The 21142-nt window shown below is 36.2% G+C and overlaps 1 protein-coding gene across 1 annotated transcript in view; it reads right to left on the bottom strand.

The window, feature by feature from the left end:
- Positions 1-21142, bottom strand: part of nlgn4xa (neuroligin 4 X-linked a) — a 101165-nt gene that overhangs the window by 61256 nt on the left and 18767 nt on the right. The window contains exon 3 of the mRNA XM_052544760.1: positions 11588-11740. Coding sequence (XP_052400720.1) covers positions 11588-11740 — 153 coding nt within the window. The remainder of the gene's footprint in view (positions 1-11587; positions 11741-21142) is intronic.

Below are 21142 nucleotides of genomic sequence, written 5' to 3'. Positions count from 1 at the left end.
GCGGTCCCGTATAGCAGAGCACTGAGAGCACAACAGACGTTCACTGATCAGAGCGAGAGCGTTGCAAAATGTCACAAAAGGAGTGTGTTTTTGGTTGCCAGGGCAAGACAACCCTTCACAGATTACCAAAAGAGAAACAGCATTAAGGGACCAGTGGATGGAGTTTATTTTTACAGAGCATCAACGGAGTTGTGCAAGTGTTTGTGTTTTGTCCTCACTGTAATGTCACATCTTCCAAACGCTCTCAACGCAAAAGCCTACTGGCGCTCGTGATTCTTTAGCTCCGCCCACATGTCACGCCTCCAGGCGCTCGTGTTTTTCCGGGAAAAATCGGTACGGACTATCTTTCTCTTATGAATATAATAAAACTAAAGACTTTTTGGAGTTATGAAGGATGCAGTACTACTCTATAGGTACTCAAGATTATCAGGATATTGAGTGGAAACGAGCATTTCACGCCCCCTTTAAATATTTATCATATTTAGCTGTCATGACTCTAGTCTTCAGTGTCACATGATTCTTCAAAATATTTTTTGGTATTCTGATTTGTTGCTCAGGAGACATTTATTATTATTATCAATGCTGAAAACAGTTGTCAGTGTTTTTATTTTTTTTAATTTTTTTTATTATTATTATTAGAAATGGTGAAGAGCAGTTATAAAAAGAACATTAATTTATTGATTGATTGATTGAACCATCTTATATATATATATATAATTTAATCCAAAAGATTCAATCAATTAATCAGTTCTTACCAACCCCAAACGTTCGAAAGTAATCCAAAAATTAAAATTCAGTTATTAACTACTCACCCTCATGTTGTTCCCAACCAGTAAGAATTTTGTTCATCTTCGGGTCACAAATTAAGATATTTTTTTTTATTACATTCAAGAGCTTTCTGTCCCAGAATAGACAGCAACACAACTGACATGTTCAAGGTCCAGAAGGGTAGTAAGGACATCGATAAAATGGTTAAACATTTTTGCTTAAACTATCCCTTTAATGTAGACATTGATTTTTCCACCACACCACATGATATTTAACCCCTCAAACAAACCAAGTGAGCCATGTTTGAAGATCTGTACAAAGAAAATCATTGTTGTAACTGGCTGCATGTAAATTGCATTTGAGAGCCCTCTTTATCCCCATTTACCGGTAGAATACTAAATGAACTGACACAAATAAAACAATTTAGTCTGCCTAAATGACTTATGTCAAGTCAAGGTCATGCCATTGCATGTTTACATGTTTTTTTTCCCATAATGCCTCATTATGTTTCTCCCTACTTTTGTCAATGCTCTCAATGTGACTGTAATTTCAAGATTTAATGCCCTACACAATTCCATCCTCCATCCAGTGGCACTGCTATGACACAGCTCAAAACAAAAACAAGCAAACAGCACATTAGCATCCGAACGTGTGCAGGGCAAAGAGTTCCGCATGTCCCACGGCACAGCAGCACAAAACAGGGTAAGCATGACTGAACACAAGGCTTCAAACAGCCAGAGAGGCAGCGGCCAGATTCACATTAACCATTTGCCCTCTTGTGCCCGAGCACACTGCATCCCTGAGTGACAAGCTGCCATCCACAGATCTTCAGAGAGAAATTACAGGATTAACCAATCAACATAGTGAGGTCTCCTCCTCGCACAGGGACCAGGCCATCTGGAGTTATGGTGAAAACAAGGCCCGATCTCTCCAGTACATCTGGTTCATGAAGAAGGTCCACTTTGAGGGCAAACTGAGCTCGCCAAATCAGTGTAGAGATATGATGATTCCAAACTGTGCATATCTGAGATGAGAGTCAGATGACAGGGCGAGGAATGTTGACTGATGGTGTGTTAACAGGTGTGTTAACAACCATGGACATTTTTTTGATATAGTTTCTGATCTAGTTATTGCAGGACTAGGCAAAATTCAAAATGAAAGAACATGCTGCATCCTGGAGATGAAATTTGAATTGAATTAGCTATGCGCTACCGAAGTTTCCACAGGAACTAAAGTTTCATTTGGAATTACTGAATTGCAGTTTAAAGAAAATCTGGAAATTACTATATTGCTAATTTATATCCATAAGCAAGGTTTCTATAAATAAAATTAAATAAATACATACAAATGGGGACATGTATTTATTTAACAGGTACTAATATATTCATTTATACCAACTGTGGGTTAAATCATGTAGAAATATATATTTAAGGTAACAGCTGCAGTTTACCACATATTACAGTGTAAAACCCCTTAAATATTCAAGATTTATGCAAAGCTTCTCTTAATTATATATATATATATATATATATATATATATATATATATATATATATATATATATATATATATATATATATATATAATTTTTTTTTTTTTTTTTGATTGTTATATATAACTTTTTTATATATGCAGTAAATAAATCCAGAAACAGCTATTTTATATATGCAATAAATAAATGCAACCCTGGTCAGCATATACGACTTAAAAATAAATAAATAAATAAATAAATGAATGAATGAATCAATGAATCAATAAATCCCAAACTTCTAAATAGTAGTGTAGAAAAACCATCACCATTAGATATGAAGACAACACAGCTGAGTACACACAAAATACTTCAGAGCCCATTATAATACTGGCTTTATAGAGAAATATGAAAACAATGACCTTTACGATGGAAGCCACGCATATGCATCCAAACTTCAGAAGGGCAGAACTGGGGATGGATTTCAGTCTGTATTCTTTAAAGGTTCTTAAGACAAAAGCTATTGTAAAAGCTAAATCTTCATCAACAATGACTTAAGACAAAATACTTTTTTTTTTTTTTTCTTTTTTAACAGCATACCATATTTAATGTTTGAAAGATTCAGGCTACTAGGTAAAATTACAAAATGGAGGCATTTCAACAAATGACTCTCAAGGTAGCCTTCCTTATCTGAGCTGCCAGACACTCTCACAGAGCCACAATGATTCAAAATGTCTGAATAATCACTACAAGAGGGCTTGCATCATCCGGAGAGGATTCTGCTTATTTATATAAATCCTAGAGGTTTGTGTTTCTATAAGCCATTAGAGGTGTGTGTTTATGTGTCAGAAGGCAAACGTCAATTGGGGCTTTATCTGTCTTTAATTAGGTTTTGTTTTTATTCTTTTGGTACAGGCAAATCAGCTTTCTCACCCGCCTTGGGCATCAGTGCCATTCAAAAGACGCTTGTTTGCTTATTGTTTGTGTTCTGAGCTGATTGTAATGGGAAGACGTTAACCAGCGCAGTATGCGCTGCATGTGCCACGCTTTGAAGACTCGCCTCAGGCAGTCACCTCAATTTCTCAACCTTAACCTCCTTCCTCATCCATCCTATCCTTTGCATTTTTTTTTTTTATCATCAATAAAGAAGTGAAATAACAGGGAAATATGAGCGAGGAATGCAACAAGAAAATCAGTTGTTTTAAATATCAGGGATTGAGCACACTGTAAATGTGCTGTCCTGCAACTGTTACCTTAATGAGCTATTTCTACCTAATGTTAAAGGATTAGTTCACCCAAAAATGAAAAATATTCAGTCATTAATGACTCACCCTCATGTTGTTCCAAACTCGTGAGACCTCCGTTCATCTTCAGAACACAGTTTAAGATATTTTAGATTTAGTCTGAGAGCTTTCTGTCCCTCCATTGAAAATGTTTGTATGGTATACTGTCCATGTCCAGAAAGGTAAGAAAAACATCATCAAAGTAGTCCATGTGACATCAGAGGGTCAGTTAGAATTTGTTGAAGCATCGGAAATAAATTTTGGTCCAAAATAACAAAAAATATGATTTTATTCAGCATTAACCCTCCAAAAAAAAAAAAAAAAGTTTAGTTGGTAAAAATTGATGTATTTGATTCAGCGATTTCAAATACAATTTTTTTTTTAAACCTAACTGTCGTTAAATATTTTTCAAGGTAATGATTTACAGAAATATCATAAGATAATAATTCATAAATATCATTAAAAAAAAAATAATCTTCAGATGCCATTTTACAACCTGAACTAACCTAGCCACGTCACGAAACAGTGAAGTTATCTGACATTTTAGAAGATTTAAAATTGTTCATATAGTTTAAAGGTTCAAAAAGGTAATTTTATATTAGTAATAAATAAGAACTATAAGAACTATTTGGTAATAGTAATATGATTATTGTTGTTATTAGTAATAGTATTAACCTTTAAGATTATACTATGGTAATTTCCATGCTAAATTATAGGAGTAGGGGAAAAAAATCTCTAATGCATTGCAAGTCTGTCTTTAATGATTCTGAAAACTTCATAATGCATGTGAGAAACGTACGCTTTGCTTAACAACTTGCCCTTTTAAATCCCGATGTCAGTTTGCTCTTGCATTATGCCATTTAGAATGCAGTACATACTGTATACACAAAGCTCACCCTCACTTTGTGTGTGTTTGCAGGTGTGCACTATCTGTGTATGCAGCTCAATCAACTTGAATCTCCAAATGTTTGTACGATGCAAGAGTACTGTAATGGCAGTCAGTTATATTTTCAGGAGAAAAGAGAAAAATCCATAACTGTGTCTGTCTGGAAACTTTCAGATACTTAAAGCAGATATTGAAAGTAATTTTTGTTTATCGCCTGTAATATGTTTTTTTTTTTTTTTTTTTTTTGTTCCTCTCATTACTTTATAATTGCTTGTATATTTTGAATCTATATTTAGTTTATACAATTGGTTTAATTTATTATTAATTTGCAATTCTTAAATTATATATATATATATATATATATATATATATATATATATATATATATATATATATATATATATATATATATGTATATATACATACATACATATACGAAGAATGTAGATCAAGAACACTTCCATTTGTTTAATTAATAACAGATATTAGCAGCAAATTCACCATAGATTGTATGTATCGAAGTACCAAGGGAGAAAAGTAAATACTATACATATAAAAAAAAAGCATCAAGATGCATCAATAATCGTTTTATGATTACAGTGCAGCCTTCTGAATCAGAACTCAAATCGTGAGGGGCCTAGAGATTCCAATCCAGATTCCCTACTAAATAAACAGTGAAATCAGGAGTTCAAAAACACTTTGGAGCTGCCTTTACACAGGAGGATCGTTCATCTCTATATAAAAGCAGTAACAGAGATATTCATATTTAAAGTTGTATCTGACCATCTTCACATGAATCAAATTCAGACTGAGCTCAAATCTTTTCTCTGAGAATATACCTGAAACACGCGCTAACTTCTAGGCTGTGATCTAATGTCCATAACAATTTATGTTCTTGTCCCTTATGTCCCATGTCGTCTCTCCCATTCTCTGGCAGCCTCTTCTGCCCTTCCTCTCCTAGTGTTGACATGCTATCTTTAATCTACTCAATAGTCTGTGATCCCTCACTCCTGTCCACTCCAACTCTCAACACATTTTACCTGGAGCAGTCCTCCACTGACCTCTCCTGCCATTACCTTACATCACCTCGCCTCTCTCTGCTTTTGTGTAAAAGAAAGCAAAGTCATTAGAACTACCACAACGAGACCACAACAAACAACTCTGCCTTTCGGCATTTGAGGACAGCATGACATGCCCACAGACACCCAAGCCCATTCTCACCTTTATTACAGCATCATTGTATTGCTATTGCTTAAAATGCGACCAAAAAATAAAAAAAGCCCTCTGTTTCTCATTCTCTGTCGCTCCTAATCTCTCTATTTCTCTTCCCACATGCAAGCATTTCAGAGGACTGAAGCCCATTTGGCTTTGCTCCCCTGGGCTGTGCCTGTCCTTGCCCTGCTGTGGAGACTCTACTCACAGAGGCCTCAGGGAAACTGTAAGAGCCTTCCAGGCCAGACAGACTGACAGAGACAGAAGTGAATAGGATAAAGGCTCCACTGAGATTGACCCACTGCAAAGGGGTCTATTAGCGCAAGCTACTGTCTGTTAAACGACTCTGGGGGTGATTTGGGAAGGTTTTTTAGAGTCTTGCTTGACAAAAGCCAGAGTGAGATTCTGCAGGACTCTCTGCAGTGCACTTTTATGGTTATAGACTGTAAAACCTCAAGAAGCAGATTTCCGATGTGCATGTCTACTGGAGGTTCAGCAAGAAATCAGTTATACAGGGAACTTTAATCTGATTGGCTACATTCACTGTGTCACTGTTTAGGAATGGCAGGAGTATTTACTAACAGATGTGAAGCAATTAAATTGAACTGTTCATACTTACAGATTTATCAGTTCAGTACAGTATCAGTACAGTACTTCATGTTGCTCAAGTGTGTGTGTGTGTGTGTGTGTGTGTGTGCGTGTGCAGCAGAAAAATAAAAAAATAAAAAAAGCAATACTGGTGTCTACCAACATGAGGACAAATAAATGAACATTTCCATTTTTGGGTGAACTATACCTAAATATTTCAGGGCACTTGGCAGTCTTCTCTTAAAGAAAGAAAGAAAGAAAGAAAGAAAGAAAGAAAGAAAGAAAGAAAGAAAGAAAGAAAGAAAGGAAGGAAGGCTGTTCAGTGCTGCTGTTTGAACACAGACATTGTAATTCTTCATTTAGTGCCGCATACATAAGTACTTCATTATGAAGCACATCAGCAGTCTGCTCACGTTGCCATGTGTGAGAGAGAGAGAGAGAGAGAGAGAGAGAGAGAGAGAGAAACAGAGTCATGTGCCAGTGACACATCTCAGTTAATTCTAACAGCCTCCACTGGATCATCGCAGGCCACATGTGCCCCACTGCAGATGAAGCAATTACTATGAAGGCACACACACAGTTACATTCAACAGCAAAAAGCACATCCGTACAAATGCATACCCATGCAGCCTATATGAAATGAATACAAATAAACAACCATGCAGTCGTATCACTTCCTACATGATTATGACACTAACAACCCTGTTATACATACCAAACAGTCAGTGTACAGTATCAATCTTAAATGTGCCTACATATGTTCAGCCACAGTTTTTATTCTCCAACAAGCCATTTGAGAAAGGAGTGCATGACTTTCTGAAAACCGTTTTTTCACATCGGAATGCTCCTCTCTCCCTTGGCTGGCTAATCAGTGAGCATGTGTCTAAAAGCTGGATAAAGCCATTACAACACTAGGTCTAAAAACAGCTGAGAAGAAAATCTGTCTCGCTGGTGGCGGACTGGGCACGGGCCAACTAGACAGCAGTCTGTGCAGTGTGCACACACACATGCTGGATCCAAGATACCTCCGAGGTGTTAAAATATGACTTTTGTTGTGGAGAAAGAGCTCTCGCTCTCTGAAGAAGGTGTACAAAAGGGAAACGATCCTGCAATTTTATATGCTTGGGAACATGTTCCAATCTCACTTTATCCTCCATCTAGGGCTCAGCTTTTCACTGCCACCACACTTCAAACTGTTCTCCATAAAGAAGGAGACAGCCAGACACTTTAGAACATCTCCATCACCTTCATGCTGCGCACTGTCAGGCAGAGAAGCAGAAACTCGTTTAACAAAGGCCTCGCTCGCGCTCTCTCACTCCTGTCCTCAGTCTTGCTGCAAATTTCCTCTATTTCCCCCAACTACTGTCTTTTTCCTGCAGTGCACACTTTTGCAGAGGCCTATACCCTTTCCTCCAACACGTCTAAATATAGCCAGCCTCAAACAGAGCTGTGGCTGATAATGAGTTACAAAAACAGCTGAAGTGGAGGACTGTGAATAAAACGATGATCCTTTTTAATGTTTACCCACCACATCCGATAGGAGAAGTGACACTCCGAGAGACTGAGATTCGTAAACTTAAATTATTAATCATACTTAATCATATTAAATATTATTATGTATTTCCTACTGAAACATAACTGTTTACTGGAATGAAAGGTGAAAGAAGAGTTTATGAAATCCAGAGTGGACTTTTAGACAGCACAAATTCTGAATTTGATGACTTGTAAATTAGGAACATTCCTTTCTCATATTTTGAAAGTACTGCATGTTTCCCTTCTCAAAAACCTGGAAGATAATCATTGTGTTTTATGAGGGCACTATTGCCTGGTCATGATGCAACGACAAATAAACAATGACTGGCTATGTAAAACAACATCAGTCATATCATGCATTACATTTAAATTTTGTTAATTGTAATAAAGCTGAAAAAAGATACAATTTTAACGGATGTTAAATCTTAAATAAATAAGTGACAAATTTTGCTGTAATATCATAAATACAATTACAAAATGTATTAGAAAAAATAGTCTAATAATAATAATAATAATAATAATAATAATAATAATAATAATAATAATAATACATTGATAAACTGTTAATTTATTAAGTTTTAAATTTTATGTATGGGTAGGGTTAAAGGATCTAAAATATGGTCATGCAGAAAAAAACATTAATATTTAAAAGTATTAATAAATGGCAAGTATGCTAGTAATATGCAGAGGTGTCAAGTAACGAAGTACAAATACTTCGTTACTGTACTTAAGTAGAAATTTGGGGTATCTATACTTTACTTGAGTGATTATTTTTCAGCCGACTTTTTACTTCTACTCCTTACATTTTCAGGCAAGTATCTGTACTTTCTACTCCTTACATTTTAAAAATAGCTTCGTTACTTCGGCTTGTTTACATTCCGGCTTGTCATCATTAATAAAAAATAAAATAAATAAAAAAAAATAATAATAAAAATAAAACCTATCCAGATAAATCGCGCCATCCGGATGGAGTGAATTTGATTGTGGTTGGATGAGAAGTATAAACATATACCATTCCGACACCCTATTGGTCTGTACGCGATCCATCGCACCTGCACGCGACACAAATCACATCACAGTCCAGCCAGGACATAGACAGTTTTGGGTTCGTTCATCAAAAAATATATTTCTTAAAAGTAGGGTTGGGTATGGAACCGGTATCTGATCGCCTCAGAGTCAGTCCGCTTAAATTTCACATGAAACCAGCGTCAGACCGTCTCCTCCCGTCTTTCAGCGCGCTCTTCAATCCGCAGAGGCGCAGACCGGGAACGGAGCAGCGCATGCGCACTTGAACAAACAGAGGACACAAGGTGTGTGTTTATCGATAGATTGTTAGAATATCCATATCTGTGCAGTTCTTTGTCATAAATACAGTTTACAAAAGGTCACGAGGTAGCAGTCGGTTTCTCATCTGTAAAGTTTTCGCTCATCACACCACAGCCGTTTCCTCCAGCGAAAATCTAGCCCTTAACACATATGAACGAACGTATACTTTAATTACACTTATTTAAATATACTTAATTTAATCATACGTACTTTATACATACACTACTGTGCAAAAGTCTTAGACACTTTAGTATTTTCACTTAAAAGAATGGTGTTCGGACAGTTATTTATATATTTTGCTGTAGTGTGTCAGTATAAAATATCAGTTTACATTTCCAAACATTAATTTTGCCGTTGTCAGACTGCTTGTGCATTCAAAATCGTACTAGATTATTATTAAAATTAATGGCAAACTGATATTTCCAACTGACACACTACAGCAAAAGATATAAATAACTGGCTTAAAACCCTTTTTGGGGAGAAAATACTCATTTTTCCATAAGACTTTTGCACAGTACTGTATTTTAAAAACGAGATTGTTGCTACTTTATAAAGAATGAGCATACAGTAATTCACAGAACTGATTTAAGACAGTGACAGACAGCACTCATCTTAACTAAATATCAGAGTGAGTGACAGAGATACAGCAGAAACATTATGTGTGGTTTTGTATTAAATAATGACCCAGATTGTGAAATACATTTATTAGCCTTAGATTAAGGGAAGCACAACTTGCACAACAAGCTATGGATTTATTTAAAATATTTGTAATGTTCTTTAAAGTTATCCATAGTTTTTTTGTGGTTCTTTTTTTTAAAGTATCGGTTCAGGCACCGTTTAGGAGCCGGTACCGTTTTAAAAGTATTGAAAAGGCACTGGACCCTACTTAAAAGTTATTATTTCTCACTGGCTCATTTACCAAATGAGTGCTTTTTCTTCGTCCTCCACAAATTAAGCTACTGTAGGTAGTTTGGTAGCGAGACGTTTGAATAATTTAGCGTTTTCGATTGACGATGCGATTGACAAAGTTGTGATAAGTAGGCTATACCAACTTTGTAACTCGTTCCCCCCCGAACACTGGACATAGCAGACGTATGTACCAAATACAAGAAGCTATCAATCAAGAAATGATTTCTTGATTGATATTATTATGATTTCTTTTTCAGTTTTAGTTTTTGATTTATCACTTGGATTAATCATTCATTTTGACAGCACTATAATGTTTACTGTAAATAGACAACCATACAAGTTTAATTGTTACTAACCCTGCACCAATGTTCTTGTCCATTGCCCTCGCAGATTCCTGCAGCTAATCATGGATGTACATAAACATTCCATTAAAAGTTATTGATGACAAGTTTGACTTTTTGCACCATAACAATACTTATTGGCAACTAGTCATCATATCTCTAGTCCTTTAATGTATTTGCATTGTACTTAAGTGCGTTCATTTTAAATGGGCATATATGCGGCTGATGAACACCTGAAGGTCGAAACGTTGTTTGATTAAATTCCTCTGGAGCAGTAGTTTTCAGTGTTTAGACTTCACTTCTTTATTTGTCTATATCATTTAGTTGTCTTGCACCTGTGTCCTAATTGGATGTTTGGGATGTGCACTCCATTTTTGTATTTTCATATATGCGGCTGAAACAGGAAGCCTAGTGCATCCCAAATTTTTCAACATGAACATTTTAATATAACATTATAGTCATTATGGCCTATGGCCTTTAGAAAAATGTTTTTTGAAGAGGTGGGGTAGTACACAATAGGCCCCTGTGCCACGGCCTAAGCTTTTGTTCTTAATGGCATTTTTTCCCCCTTACATTACTTTTACTTTTATACTTTAAGTAGTTTTTTAAACCAGTACTTTTACATTTTTACTTGAGTAAAAAGCTTGAGTTGATACTTCAACTTCTACAAAAGTCTTTTTAAACCCTAGTATCTATACTTCTACTTGAGTAATGAATGCCAGTACTTTTGACACCACTGGTAATATGCATGCTAATAAGCAGCTAAATAATAGTGAAAATCGGTCCTTAATATATATATATATATATATATATATATATATATATATATATATATATATATATATATATATATATATATATATATATATATATATATATATAAGAAATGGCCTCCTTCTAAATATTAATAAATACTATAATAGCATAATAACACTGAGGCATTATTGGTCAAGAAACTGAAATTATTTGGGAAAATTACATTGTATATGCATGTCATGACCATAGCTGCTTGCAGGAAATTAAACTAGACCTTATAAAACATTTCAACACCTCTTATTTTTACACACTTATACACAAAATGAAATCTTCATTTTAAAGCCTGTGACTTTTAAGCCTGAGACCCTTTTATTTCTCAGCTATTCCAAGATCATGAGCCACTTTAACACGTGTATATCTTTATTGCGTGTGTAGGAGGGTGAACATAAAACAGGAGGTCAGCAAGACATTCCATAATCAAAACCATCCACCATTTAAAGAAAAACCAATGACTTACCAAGCACTCCCAGCCTATAGTTCAGGGTCACCACGATTACATTTCCGTAGCTGGCCAGAATGCTGCCGTCAATCATGTTACCTGTGCCTTCCATGTAGGACCCACCATGGATATAAACCATAACAGGCCTCAGTCCATTCTCATCATGGATGTCTGCAGGAAGAAAAAGAAAAAAATCATTTGAACATAAAGTAAACGCTTTTTATATTTGTAGGATAATTAAACAACCCTTTCTCACCAACTATTAGTGGCCTGACAAAAGCACTGGCTGTTTTTCTCAAAAAACGAACATCAGTAGAATACATTAGGCTTTACACTCTGACAAGCAAATCCAATAGTAAAATCCCAAATGAGAAGATTAGACAAATATCCCAAATTAAAGTGCTTCTTTTATACCATTACCAAGCCACATTTCCATTGAAACTAATCGTACCTCGGCGAGATTCACCTCAAGATGTGGCTCATGCACAGGGAAGTCCGTAATTGCTGCAAGATGAGTTGGTTATTTGTGGGTCTTTCTTGTTCTGATTAAAGCCCCTGATTAGTACATGTGTAGGAGGCTGATTATAAAACACGAGACATGAAGCCCTAGGATGAGGAAGTCTTTGATAACATTTCACAAATTGCAGGCAGGCTTACCGGACTATAGATTTCTCACACCAGATATCTAATGGTCTCGAACGGAACAACAAAGGTAGATACAGATGTATCCTTTCGTTTAGTCACAATAAAAACACGCACTGAAACGTTCTAGATGAGTGATTTTACTGCAGACGCCGAACAATATAATAATATCAACTAATGCATCTTAAGGGAAGCTGTAAACCACTGGCCTATATTTCCACTTAACGGCCACTTTATTAGGTACAGCTGTTAAACTACTTGTTAATGCAAATATCTATTCAGCCAATCACATGCAAGCAATTCAGTGCAGACTGATCATAAACACAGCTAAAAGGCTTCCATCAGCCATCCTTCCCCAAACTTAACATCTACCACAGTTTTAGCAGTTTCAATACAAGCAATTCAGGCAAATGTAATTTATGCAATATTTCACACCTTTAAACCACAGGAGAAAATCAACCCTTCACAATAGTTCAAAATCAGCCCAATTTCATTAAAAAATAAAAATAAAATAAAAAAGTGGATTTGGCAACCCTGCTTCCAACATGAGCTGCATCCAAAGTGATTTTAACTCTGCATATTGGTAGCGGCTCCCTGATGTGCGAAAATTATATTAAATATTACAATGTTTCTGGGAGTAGGCAATAATGGTCAGAAATTCAGCGGGAGCAGAATTAAGAAAACAGCAGGGCTTTAATACAAAAACACACACAATGAATGGCAACTTTTGGTAAAAAGCCAAAACCAAATCCAAGACATTTTGGGCAAACTAGAAACACTGGCCAGATGCATTTTTTTTTTAGGTCCAAAAAGAGGACATGTCCGGGAAAAATAGGACGTATGGTCACCCTATATTTTGGTTCATAAACAATCTGGAGAAGTTCAAACTGGGCATCAGAATGGGGAAAACTTAAAAAACTTTGCACATAACTCAGTTGTTGGTACCAGATGGGCTAGTCTGAGTACTGTATTTCACAAACCGCTGATCTGCTGGGATTGGGATACATAGAGTGGTCAGAAAAAAGAGAACATTTCCAGTGAGCGGCAGTTCTGTGGGCGAAAATGCCTTGTTGATGCCAGAGTTCAGATGAGAATGGCCAGACTGGTTTGAGCTGATAGAAAGGCTACAGTAACTCAAATAACCACTCGCTACAACTGAGATATGCAGAGCAAGATCTCTGAAACCACAGCATATCAAACCAACAGAAGAACACAGCGGTTACCAGCTGTCAGCTAAGAATAGGAAACTAATGAGACAATTTTTACAGGGTTACCGAAATTGACAATGGAAGATCGGAAAAAGGTTGCCTGGTCTGTTGAGTCTCGGTTTCTTCTGTGATTTTCAGATGGCAGTTTTAGAATTCGATGTAAAGAACATGAAAGCATGGATCCATCCTGCCTTGTATCAATGGTTCAGGATGCTGCTGTTGGTGCAGTGGTGTAGGGGATATTTTCTTATTACGTTGAGAATTGTTTAAGGGCCATGACCTACCTGAATACTATTGTTGATCATATCCCTTTCTGACCACTTCCAGCAGGACAATGCTCCATGTCACAAAGCTTAAATAATCTCAAACTGGTTTCTTGAACATGACAATGAGTTCACAATACTGGAATAGCCTCCACAAGTGACCAGATCTCAAACCAACAGAGCACAGTTGGGATGTTGTGGAACAGGAGATTTGCATCATGGATGAGCAGCCAACAAATCTGCAGTACCTGTGTGATGCTTTCATGTCAATATGGACCAGAATCTCTAAGAAATGCTTCCAGCACCTTGTTGAATCTGTGCCATAAAGAATTAAGGCAGTTCTGAATGGTTGGTGGGTGTTTATTTGTACTGTACATTCCATAGAAGAAAGAAAGTCATACAGATTTGGAATGGCACGGGGGTGCTTAAATGAAATCAGAATTTTCATTTGTGGGTGAACTATTTCTTTAAGACAGTTAACTTTTCTGAATGTTCACAAAATCACCTACGTAGCAATGAATTACAATTGATTCAACGACTCCTTAAAAAATACTGTTTACAAACAAGTCATAACACTGTTTTTTTTTTGTTTTGTTTTTTTTTTCAGGGTGAATAATCAGTTTGCATCTTTAATTAAGTGTGTTTTAATGCTCTGTGGTTTGCACTGTTACTCTTATTAGGATAATGTGTATACTAATATTTCATCAAAGCTTCCTCAGTCTGCTCAAAACTGCTGATGGAATGAGAGCTAATGGCTTCAAAAAGGGGTTATGACATTTGGTGTGTGTTTGTGTGTGTATGTGTGTGTGTGTGTGTGTGTGTTTGTTTGCATCCACTTCTGTAAACACACTTACTGCAAACAGTCTCGTCTCAGTGGGAGTGGTATATCTGCATTAGAAACGCCCTTGTTGGCTTCTCAGACTGGAGTGGAGTCCAGCAGGGGTACGGCGTAAGACCCAGAGTAATTGGTGTTCAGCCAAAGCCACCTCACTGTACTTTGATTATTGGTTTCTGTTGCATATGGCTTCATTAACAGCATAGAGGTGGTGCACAAACACGCAGACAAATGCACACAAACACACAGCGTGGTCTGCTGCAGCGCTGGCACAATACTACAGTGCCTGTGGGCAGGCGTGCAGAATTAAAGGCAAGCCTGTGTATCGTTCTCCCCCGCAAAGGAAAACAGAAAGAAGGAGAGAGAGGGAAACAGAGTGAGAGAGAAAGAGAAAGAGAGGGAAAGCTGGAAAACAACCCGTCGTGACAGGTGATTAATCTCGGTCGGGTTCTGAGTGGGCGCCAGGCAGCGCACTAATGCGAGTGCATCTATTTTGCAGCTCTTTGCTGGTGTACAACTTTCAGCGTCGCAGCGCCTTTATTGCGCTGGACCATCAGCAAGGCCAGAACCTCCTGTCTAATACTCTGCCTCTCAACCAGGCAGACTAATAGCTGCGCAAGGACTTCTTGTTTAGTGGAGATGTTACACAGGTATTGTGTTGATGTTTTACCTTTTTATACCAGTCTAGGATTACCTATCCTGACCCATTACTACCAACGCTGACAAAACTTTCCACCCACGTAATTGGAGAGCTCTATTAGGGAGAATCTTAACTGACAAACTTGACCCAGTAGAAGCAGTTTAGGTACTAATTTCATGGGCTCCTTCCAAGAAAACCATTTAAATCCTTCATCGCCACAGCTATTGGAAGGAGAACTATCCAGAAACACATTACGAGAATGGAGTGCTGCCATGAACTTGTTAAAAGTAGATGCCGATACACATCTTAAGGCTCTTCACAGTGAAACCCATAGATCAAGGGGACATATTGGAGGGGCTGTTAGCAGAGAAGGCAGCACATTTTGCATCCCAGGTGTGTTGAAACTCAACTGGCATTGGAAACCTGCAAAGTTGGCAAACATGTTGGCCCTTGGGATTGATGATTCGGGGGCTGTACACCCAGAATTAGTTCTTGCATGCAAAAACAGCTACTGCTGGCACAGTGAAATGGAACCGAACATCTCGTTTTTAAAAGCTGAACTGAATTTTTTTTTTTTTTTTTTTAGCTTTTGTCAAAAAAAAAAAAGTAATTCACAATATTAATTTTATCAGTTATGCACTCCAGTGGAATTTAACCACTTTGAGTTACTACTGCAATACTCTACAGTTTCACTTTTCCTTATTGCAAACAAATGTTATGGTTAAAGTGTTACTTAACCCTTAATTAAAAATTCAGCCATTATTTACTCACCCTTTATGTGTTCCAAACACTAAGAAACACAGATTAAAACATTTGTAATATTCTCTCATGAGACTCCATGCACTGACAAAATGTTCAAGTTTCAGAAAGTTCATAAAGACATCATACAAGTAATCCAAATACGTTGCATAGCTATTATCAGTAAATAACAACAACCAATCTTTAATTTGCTCATAAAATGTGTTGCTTCACCTTATTAGTTATTGGAAACAGTTTATCTTTAGTCCATTTGGTAACTTAACTCTGCGGTAGCAACAACCAAATTAATCACTTATATTCTATGCATCTTATCCACTTTATTTCTTTATCCATTCCTGATAGTAGTTGTGTTAGTTACTCATTCACTCACTTCTTCTAGAGCATATTTACATGGAAGAACAGCCCAGGCAGATACAAGAACATCTTCGGAGTGAATGGGCCTTTAGGCGTCCACTTTGACCCCATCTTGTCAGTGCCAAGGCTTAGATGTTATACAAGTTCCCTTTCTTGTTTTGTCTGTGGAACTGTGCAGTGACAAGAAGACACTGGTAAAGAGGATGAGAGAACATGAAAGACAGAAATAAAATAAAAGGAAAAGATATAGAGAGCAAGAGTGTCAAAGAGATAGAGAGAAAAGGGAAGGGTTGAATGAACGAAAGGAGAGAGTGAGTGGGGGTGACTCTGCAGTGCACACACCCTGGACATTCATCATTGCCAGGACAGGCCGAGGAGGATAATATATTCCCTCATGTGCTGCACGGCACTGCACACATTACTCATCTTTATACAGGGCAAGAATGAGAGAGAAAGAGCTGAATTCTTCATTAGACTCAACAGTTCTTATTAAAGAGATAGTTCACCCCAAAATGAAAATTCTGTCAGCATTTCCTCGTCCTCGTGTCATCTCAGACCTGTATGACTACTATGGAAAACAGAAGGAGCTATTTAGCAGAATGTACTGGCTTTTCAAAAAAAGTCTATTATGCTCGCCAAAGTTTTTATTTGATCAGGAAATACAGTGTAAAATGTGTGTAAAATGAAATACAGTGTAGCATGTATACAATGTGTAATATTGTGAAATTATTCAAAAGAACACATTGTAATTGTCTGTTGCAGTAATTTATTCATGTGGTGCAAAGATGAACTTTAGCAGCCATTATTCTACTCTGCAGTGTCACATGAAACTTGCTCAAGAAAATGTCCTTGGTATTAGCATTTGAAACTGGTTTTGCTGATTGATTTTTTTTTTTTTTTACGTTAAAAAAATAACATTTTACAGAATGTATTTATGTATAATCTATTATAAAGGGATATATACAAAAGTATAATACATTTGTGTGTCTAGTCATGAATGATTATAACCAAATTCACATCTAAAATGCATAATGTAACAATCAATTGATAAGTGTCATGTAATGCATGTAGTGCACTAACTGTGGTTACAACTATTCATGAGACTGTACAATGCATTATAAGGTGCATTAAAAGACATAATTTAGCATTAATACTACAGTTATAATGATTATACATAAAGGCTTTAGATAAAATTTTACCAAAAATACTTTGATCTGAACTGACCCCAAACTTACATATAAATATTTTAGTATATGCATAAATCAAAGTATATATACTGTATGTATGCATACATAATGAAATATATACAGATAGTATATTTGGAGAAACAGATAACTCCCTTTTTTTCTTCTTTTTATTGTTGTTGTCAGGTTTTTATTGTGTTTTACTGTTAGCTGCAATTTTTTTTTTTTTTACTTAATCGAAATAACCAAACTGCAGTTTCATCGAGATTCATTAGAATCCACAATTGTTAAAAATTGAGTTATCTGTTTTTTTTTCTGCAAATAAACTCTTCATATATAGTTTAATTTTACATTTTCTACTTTTGCTATAACATTTAACATAAAAAAAATACAAATCATGTATTTATGTTACACAAAAGAAAGCAAGTCATACAGGTTTTGAAAGATAAGAAAATAATGATTGAATTTTCATTTTTGAATAACCTGTTCCCAGAAGTGTTAGTGGGGAAGGATGGCTGTTAATGACCATGCAGTCTGTACAGTGCTGAGCTGTTCAGTCAGTCTGTTCAGCTGTAACACAGAATTGTTATGCACAGCAATACAGGGCAGGCACGCCAGCGAAAACCTAGCTCTAATATATCATTAAAGGCAATTGTATGCCAATTATTGGCCTCATATCAAGCAGAAGTCAACCGTGGCTTCTGGACATGCACCATATTTGATATTCATGTACTGCTACTGGATCTCAAATGTAAGCTTTCAACATAAACCTTTAATAAAGCGGTTAAAGTAATGCCGTAGGCCCTTCATTCAGAACCCATGTTAACCAATTAAGGCATGGTTGACAAGTGATATTCTTTCACTCATTCATTTCCAAACTAAAGCTCTTCCTTTCTGTACAGGCTGAGTCTAAATAGTGTCATCCTTTTAAAAGGGACAACAGCCTGAAAGAATAGCTTTCTCTTTCATTTCCATGCATTTAAAGAGTCTTTCTGGGTGAGTTTTCAAAGGTGGCAGGGAATTGCATAGGCTGGTGCATTGCTGTAGGGTGATTTTGCAGGGGAGTCTTATGGTATAGGTACAACCTCAAGGGAGCCAGGAAGAGTAATTCATCGCCACTGCAGATGTTCACACAGACAGAGAGCATCGATCCTGCCCTTCTGAAAACACCACCTTCGTCTCTTCAGAACAAGAAGCGTTCGGTAGAGGTATTACAGGACTTAACAGTGTTTCTTTTGAAGGCAGCCTAATTTCAAAATGCAGAGATTAAACAGGCATTTGTAAATGTTAATATGCCATCTGGGCAACTCAGTCCACAGTCTAAGTCTATTCTTATAGCTGATATTTCCCTTTTAATTACCAATTCACTGATGAGAAACATGATTTTCCCCCCATATATGTATGCATATTTTATATTATAGAAAATGTGCCGTAAGCAATATTTTCAATTATACACGAAACACCACACACAAATAATTGGCCTGTAGAAAACATGTGTCCAGACTAAATAAAGAAATGTTCAATTGCTCATACTCAACATTACAACATTGTTAAACTATATGGAACATGAGAAAATTATTTAAAAATCCTCAATATTAACTAGTTGCTTATTAGCAGTGAGTAATCATGAGTAAAGGATGACAGACTTGAATTTTTTGTTTGGGAACTGCTTTAAAAAATATATATAATAATAATAATAAATAACTGTTGATGTTGACAATTTTACCATTATGTGTCCACACAGTGACGGGTTGCAAGAGGAATGCAATCTCTTTCAGCAAACTTTGTGAGCGATAGTATTCAGGTTATTGCTCAAGCTGAACCTTGTAAAAGAGCAAAAATAAGATCTCAAAAAAATTCTTCTTGTAGTATTTTCCCAGCTGGCTACAAACATGTGTTTGCTCTATTCCATACAGATACAGGTATCAGAGGGCAATCAGAAAGTACAACAAGTCTGGACAGCAGCAATCAATGATCGCACACATCACTCACAGATCATGACAGCTGACTCCTCGGCAGCCACAAACCACAGTCAGATCCACAAAAGCAATTTATCAGACGTGTCAAGAGACACCACTACATCCTGTGCCCAATACAGATCAAGTCAGTTATCATATATGTTATATATCAGATATCATATATCTGGCTCTAAACTACCTTACTATTAATAAGCAGACAATTAGGACTTTATTGAGGAAAATGTTGTAGTTAATGGTTTGTTAATGTGACCGTTGTTTTTTATATTAAACTTTTAATGCAAATGAAATATTACAGTTCTCTACGTATGATAATTTATGAACTAAATAACGCCAACTGGGCAATTAGAACTCAATATGAGCTGCACAATACAAGCTCAAGCAAGGTTTATTTATTGATTTATTGATTTTTTTTTTTTTTTTCATGCAAAATGGTCCAAGCACAACTTTTGACGTTCTTTTTAAAGAAGTCAACAGAACGTATTATACTTTCTTGATTCAAGTTTAAAGACATTCCCCTTACATAACATTATTATGCTAAATGTGTGACTGTGAGGGACGAAGAGATGATACACTATTGAGTAATTAAAGAAATTATTATTATTATTTTTTATTTTCTTTTTATCACGTAAGCAAGCGTGCTTTCCTGAATATCAGCATGTGTACATAATTGCAAATGTGCTATTAATTGTATGCAACAGTGCAGAGCAACACAGCAGTGTTTTGTTCCTGATTGAATTAATTTTTGAACGAATCGAGTGAGCCAATTAGTCAACGTTCCATTAATGAAGATTGCTTCGTTTCTAATTGAATCAGCTATTTTGAACAAATCATTTGATTTGAATAATTCAGTTAATCATTTAATAAACCGGGCTTGCTGCCACCTACTAACAATTTTAGTGTCATGTTTATTAATGACACATTCTGCAAAATATTGAGTTATTTTTGACAATAATAATCTACCATTTAAAGGTTTTAATCGCAAAATGAATCTTTATCGACATTTATTTAATAGTTTTTTTTTTTTTTTTTTTTCATTATTGCATGGAGTCAGCTAAAAGCATCCACCTTGTTTTTTCTTTTCTTTTTTTCATACACTTTGACCACCGTGTATAAAACATACATTCACACGGCTCTACCCTTTCATGGCATCTTATAATGTGTTGTGTCTTACAAAATATTATCTGTCCAAGTATAATGGGATGCAAAAGAGCAAGCCATTAATATTACGGTGAGAAGAGTTTCTTTAACACAGCATCCGACAGGAGTTACAAATGAACAGATTTCCACCGTCAAAACAACACAGGTTAGTGCTCATGCTTCACCGGGCAATGAAAGAAAAATAATGGCAAAACTGAGAAAAAAGAGGGAAACATGACTTGTTTAATCTTTTCTTTGAGGAGGAGAGGAAAAAAAGGCATGCAGACTTTCGTCGACCATCTTTCACTTTGCAGCACTGGGAGAAGGCAGTATTTATGTGGGAACAAGTGTTTTTTTATGGATGTTCTTGTATTTTCTGCGGAGGCAAACTTTAGCCTTTTCACTCAGTCCTTCAGCGCGGTGCTAGGAATCGCCAAAGAGGAAAGAGGTGTCAAAAAGATGTGCATTATGATGGTGTGCTTCGATGGCCAAAAACATAAGAACAAAATTAAATAAACCTAAAGAATTCATTACAGGAAAAAATTGGTTTCGCTTTCATGCAGGTTTCAGGC

The sequence above is a fragment of the Carassius gibelio genome, chromosome B1 (genome assembly GCF_023724105.1).
Source record: "Carassius gibelio isolate Cgi1373 ecotype wild population from Czech Republic chromosome B1, carGib1.2-hapl.c, whole genome shotgun sequence".
Classification (NCBI taxonomy): domain Eukaryota; kingdom Metazoa; phylum Chordata; class Actinopteri; order Cypriniformes; family Cyprinidae; genus Carassius; species Carassius gibelio.
This window is presented reverse-complemented; position numbering and strand designations above follow the sequence as displayed.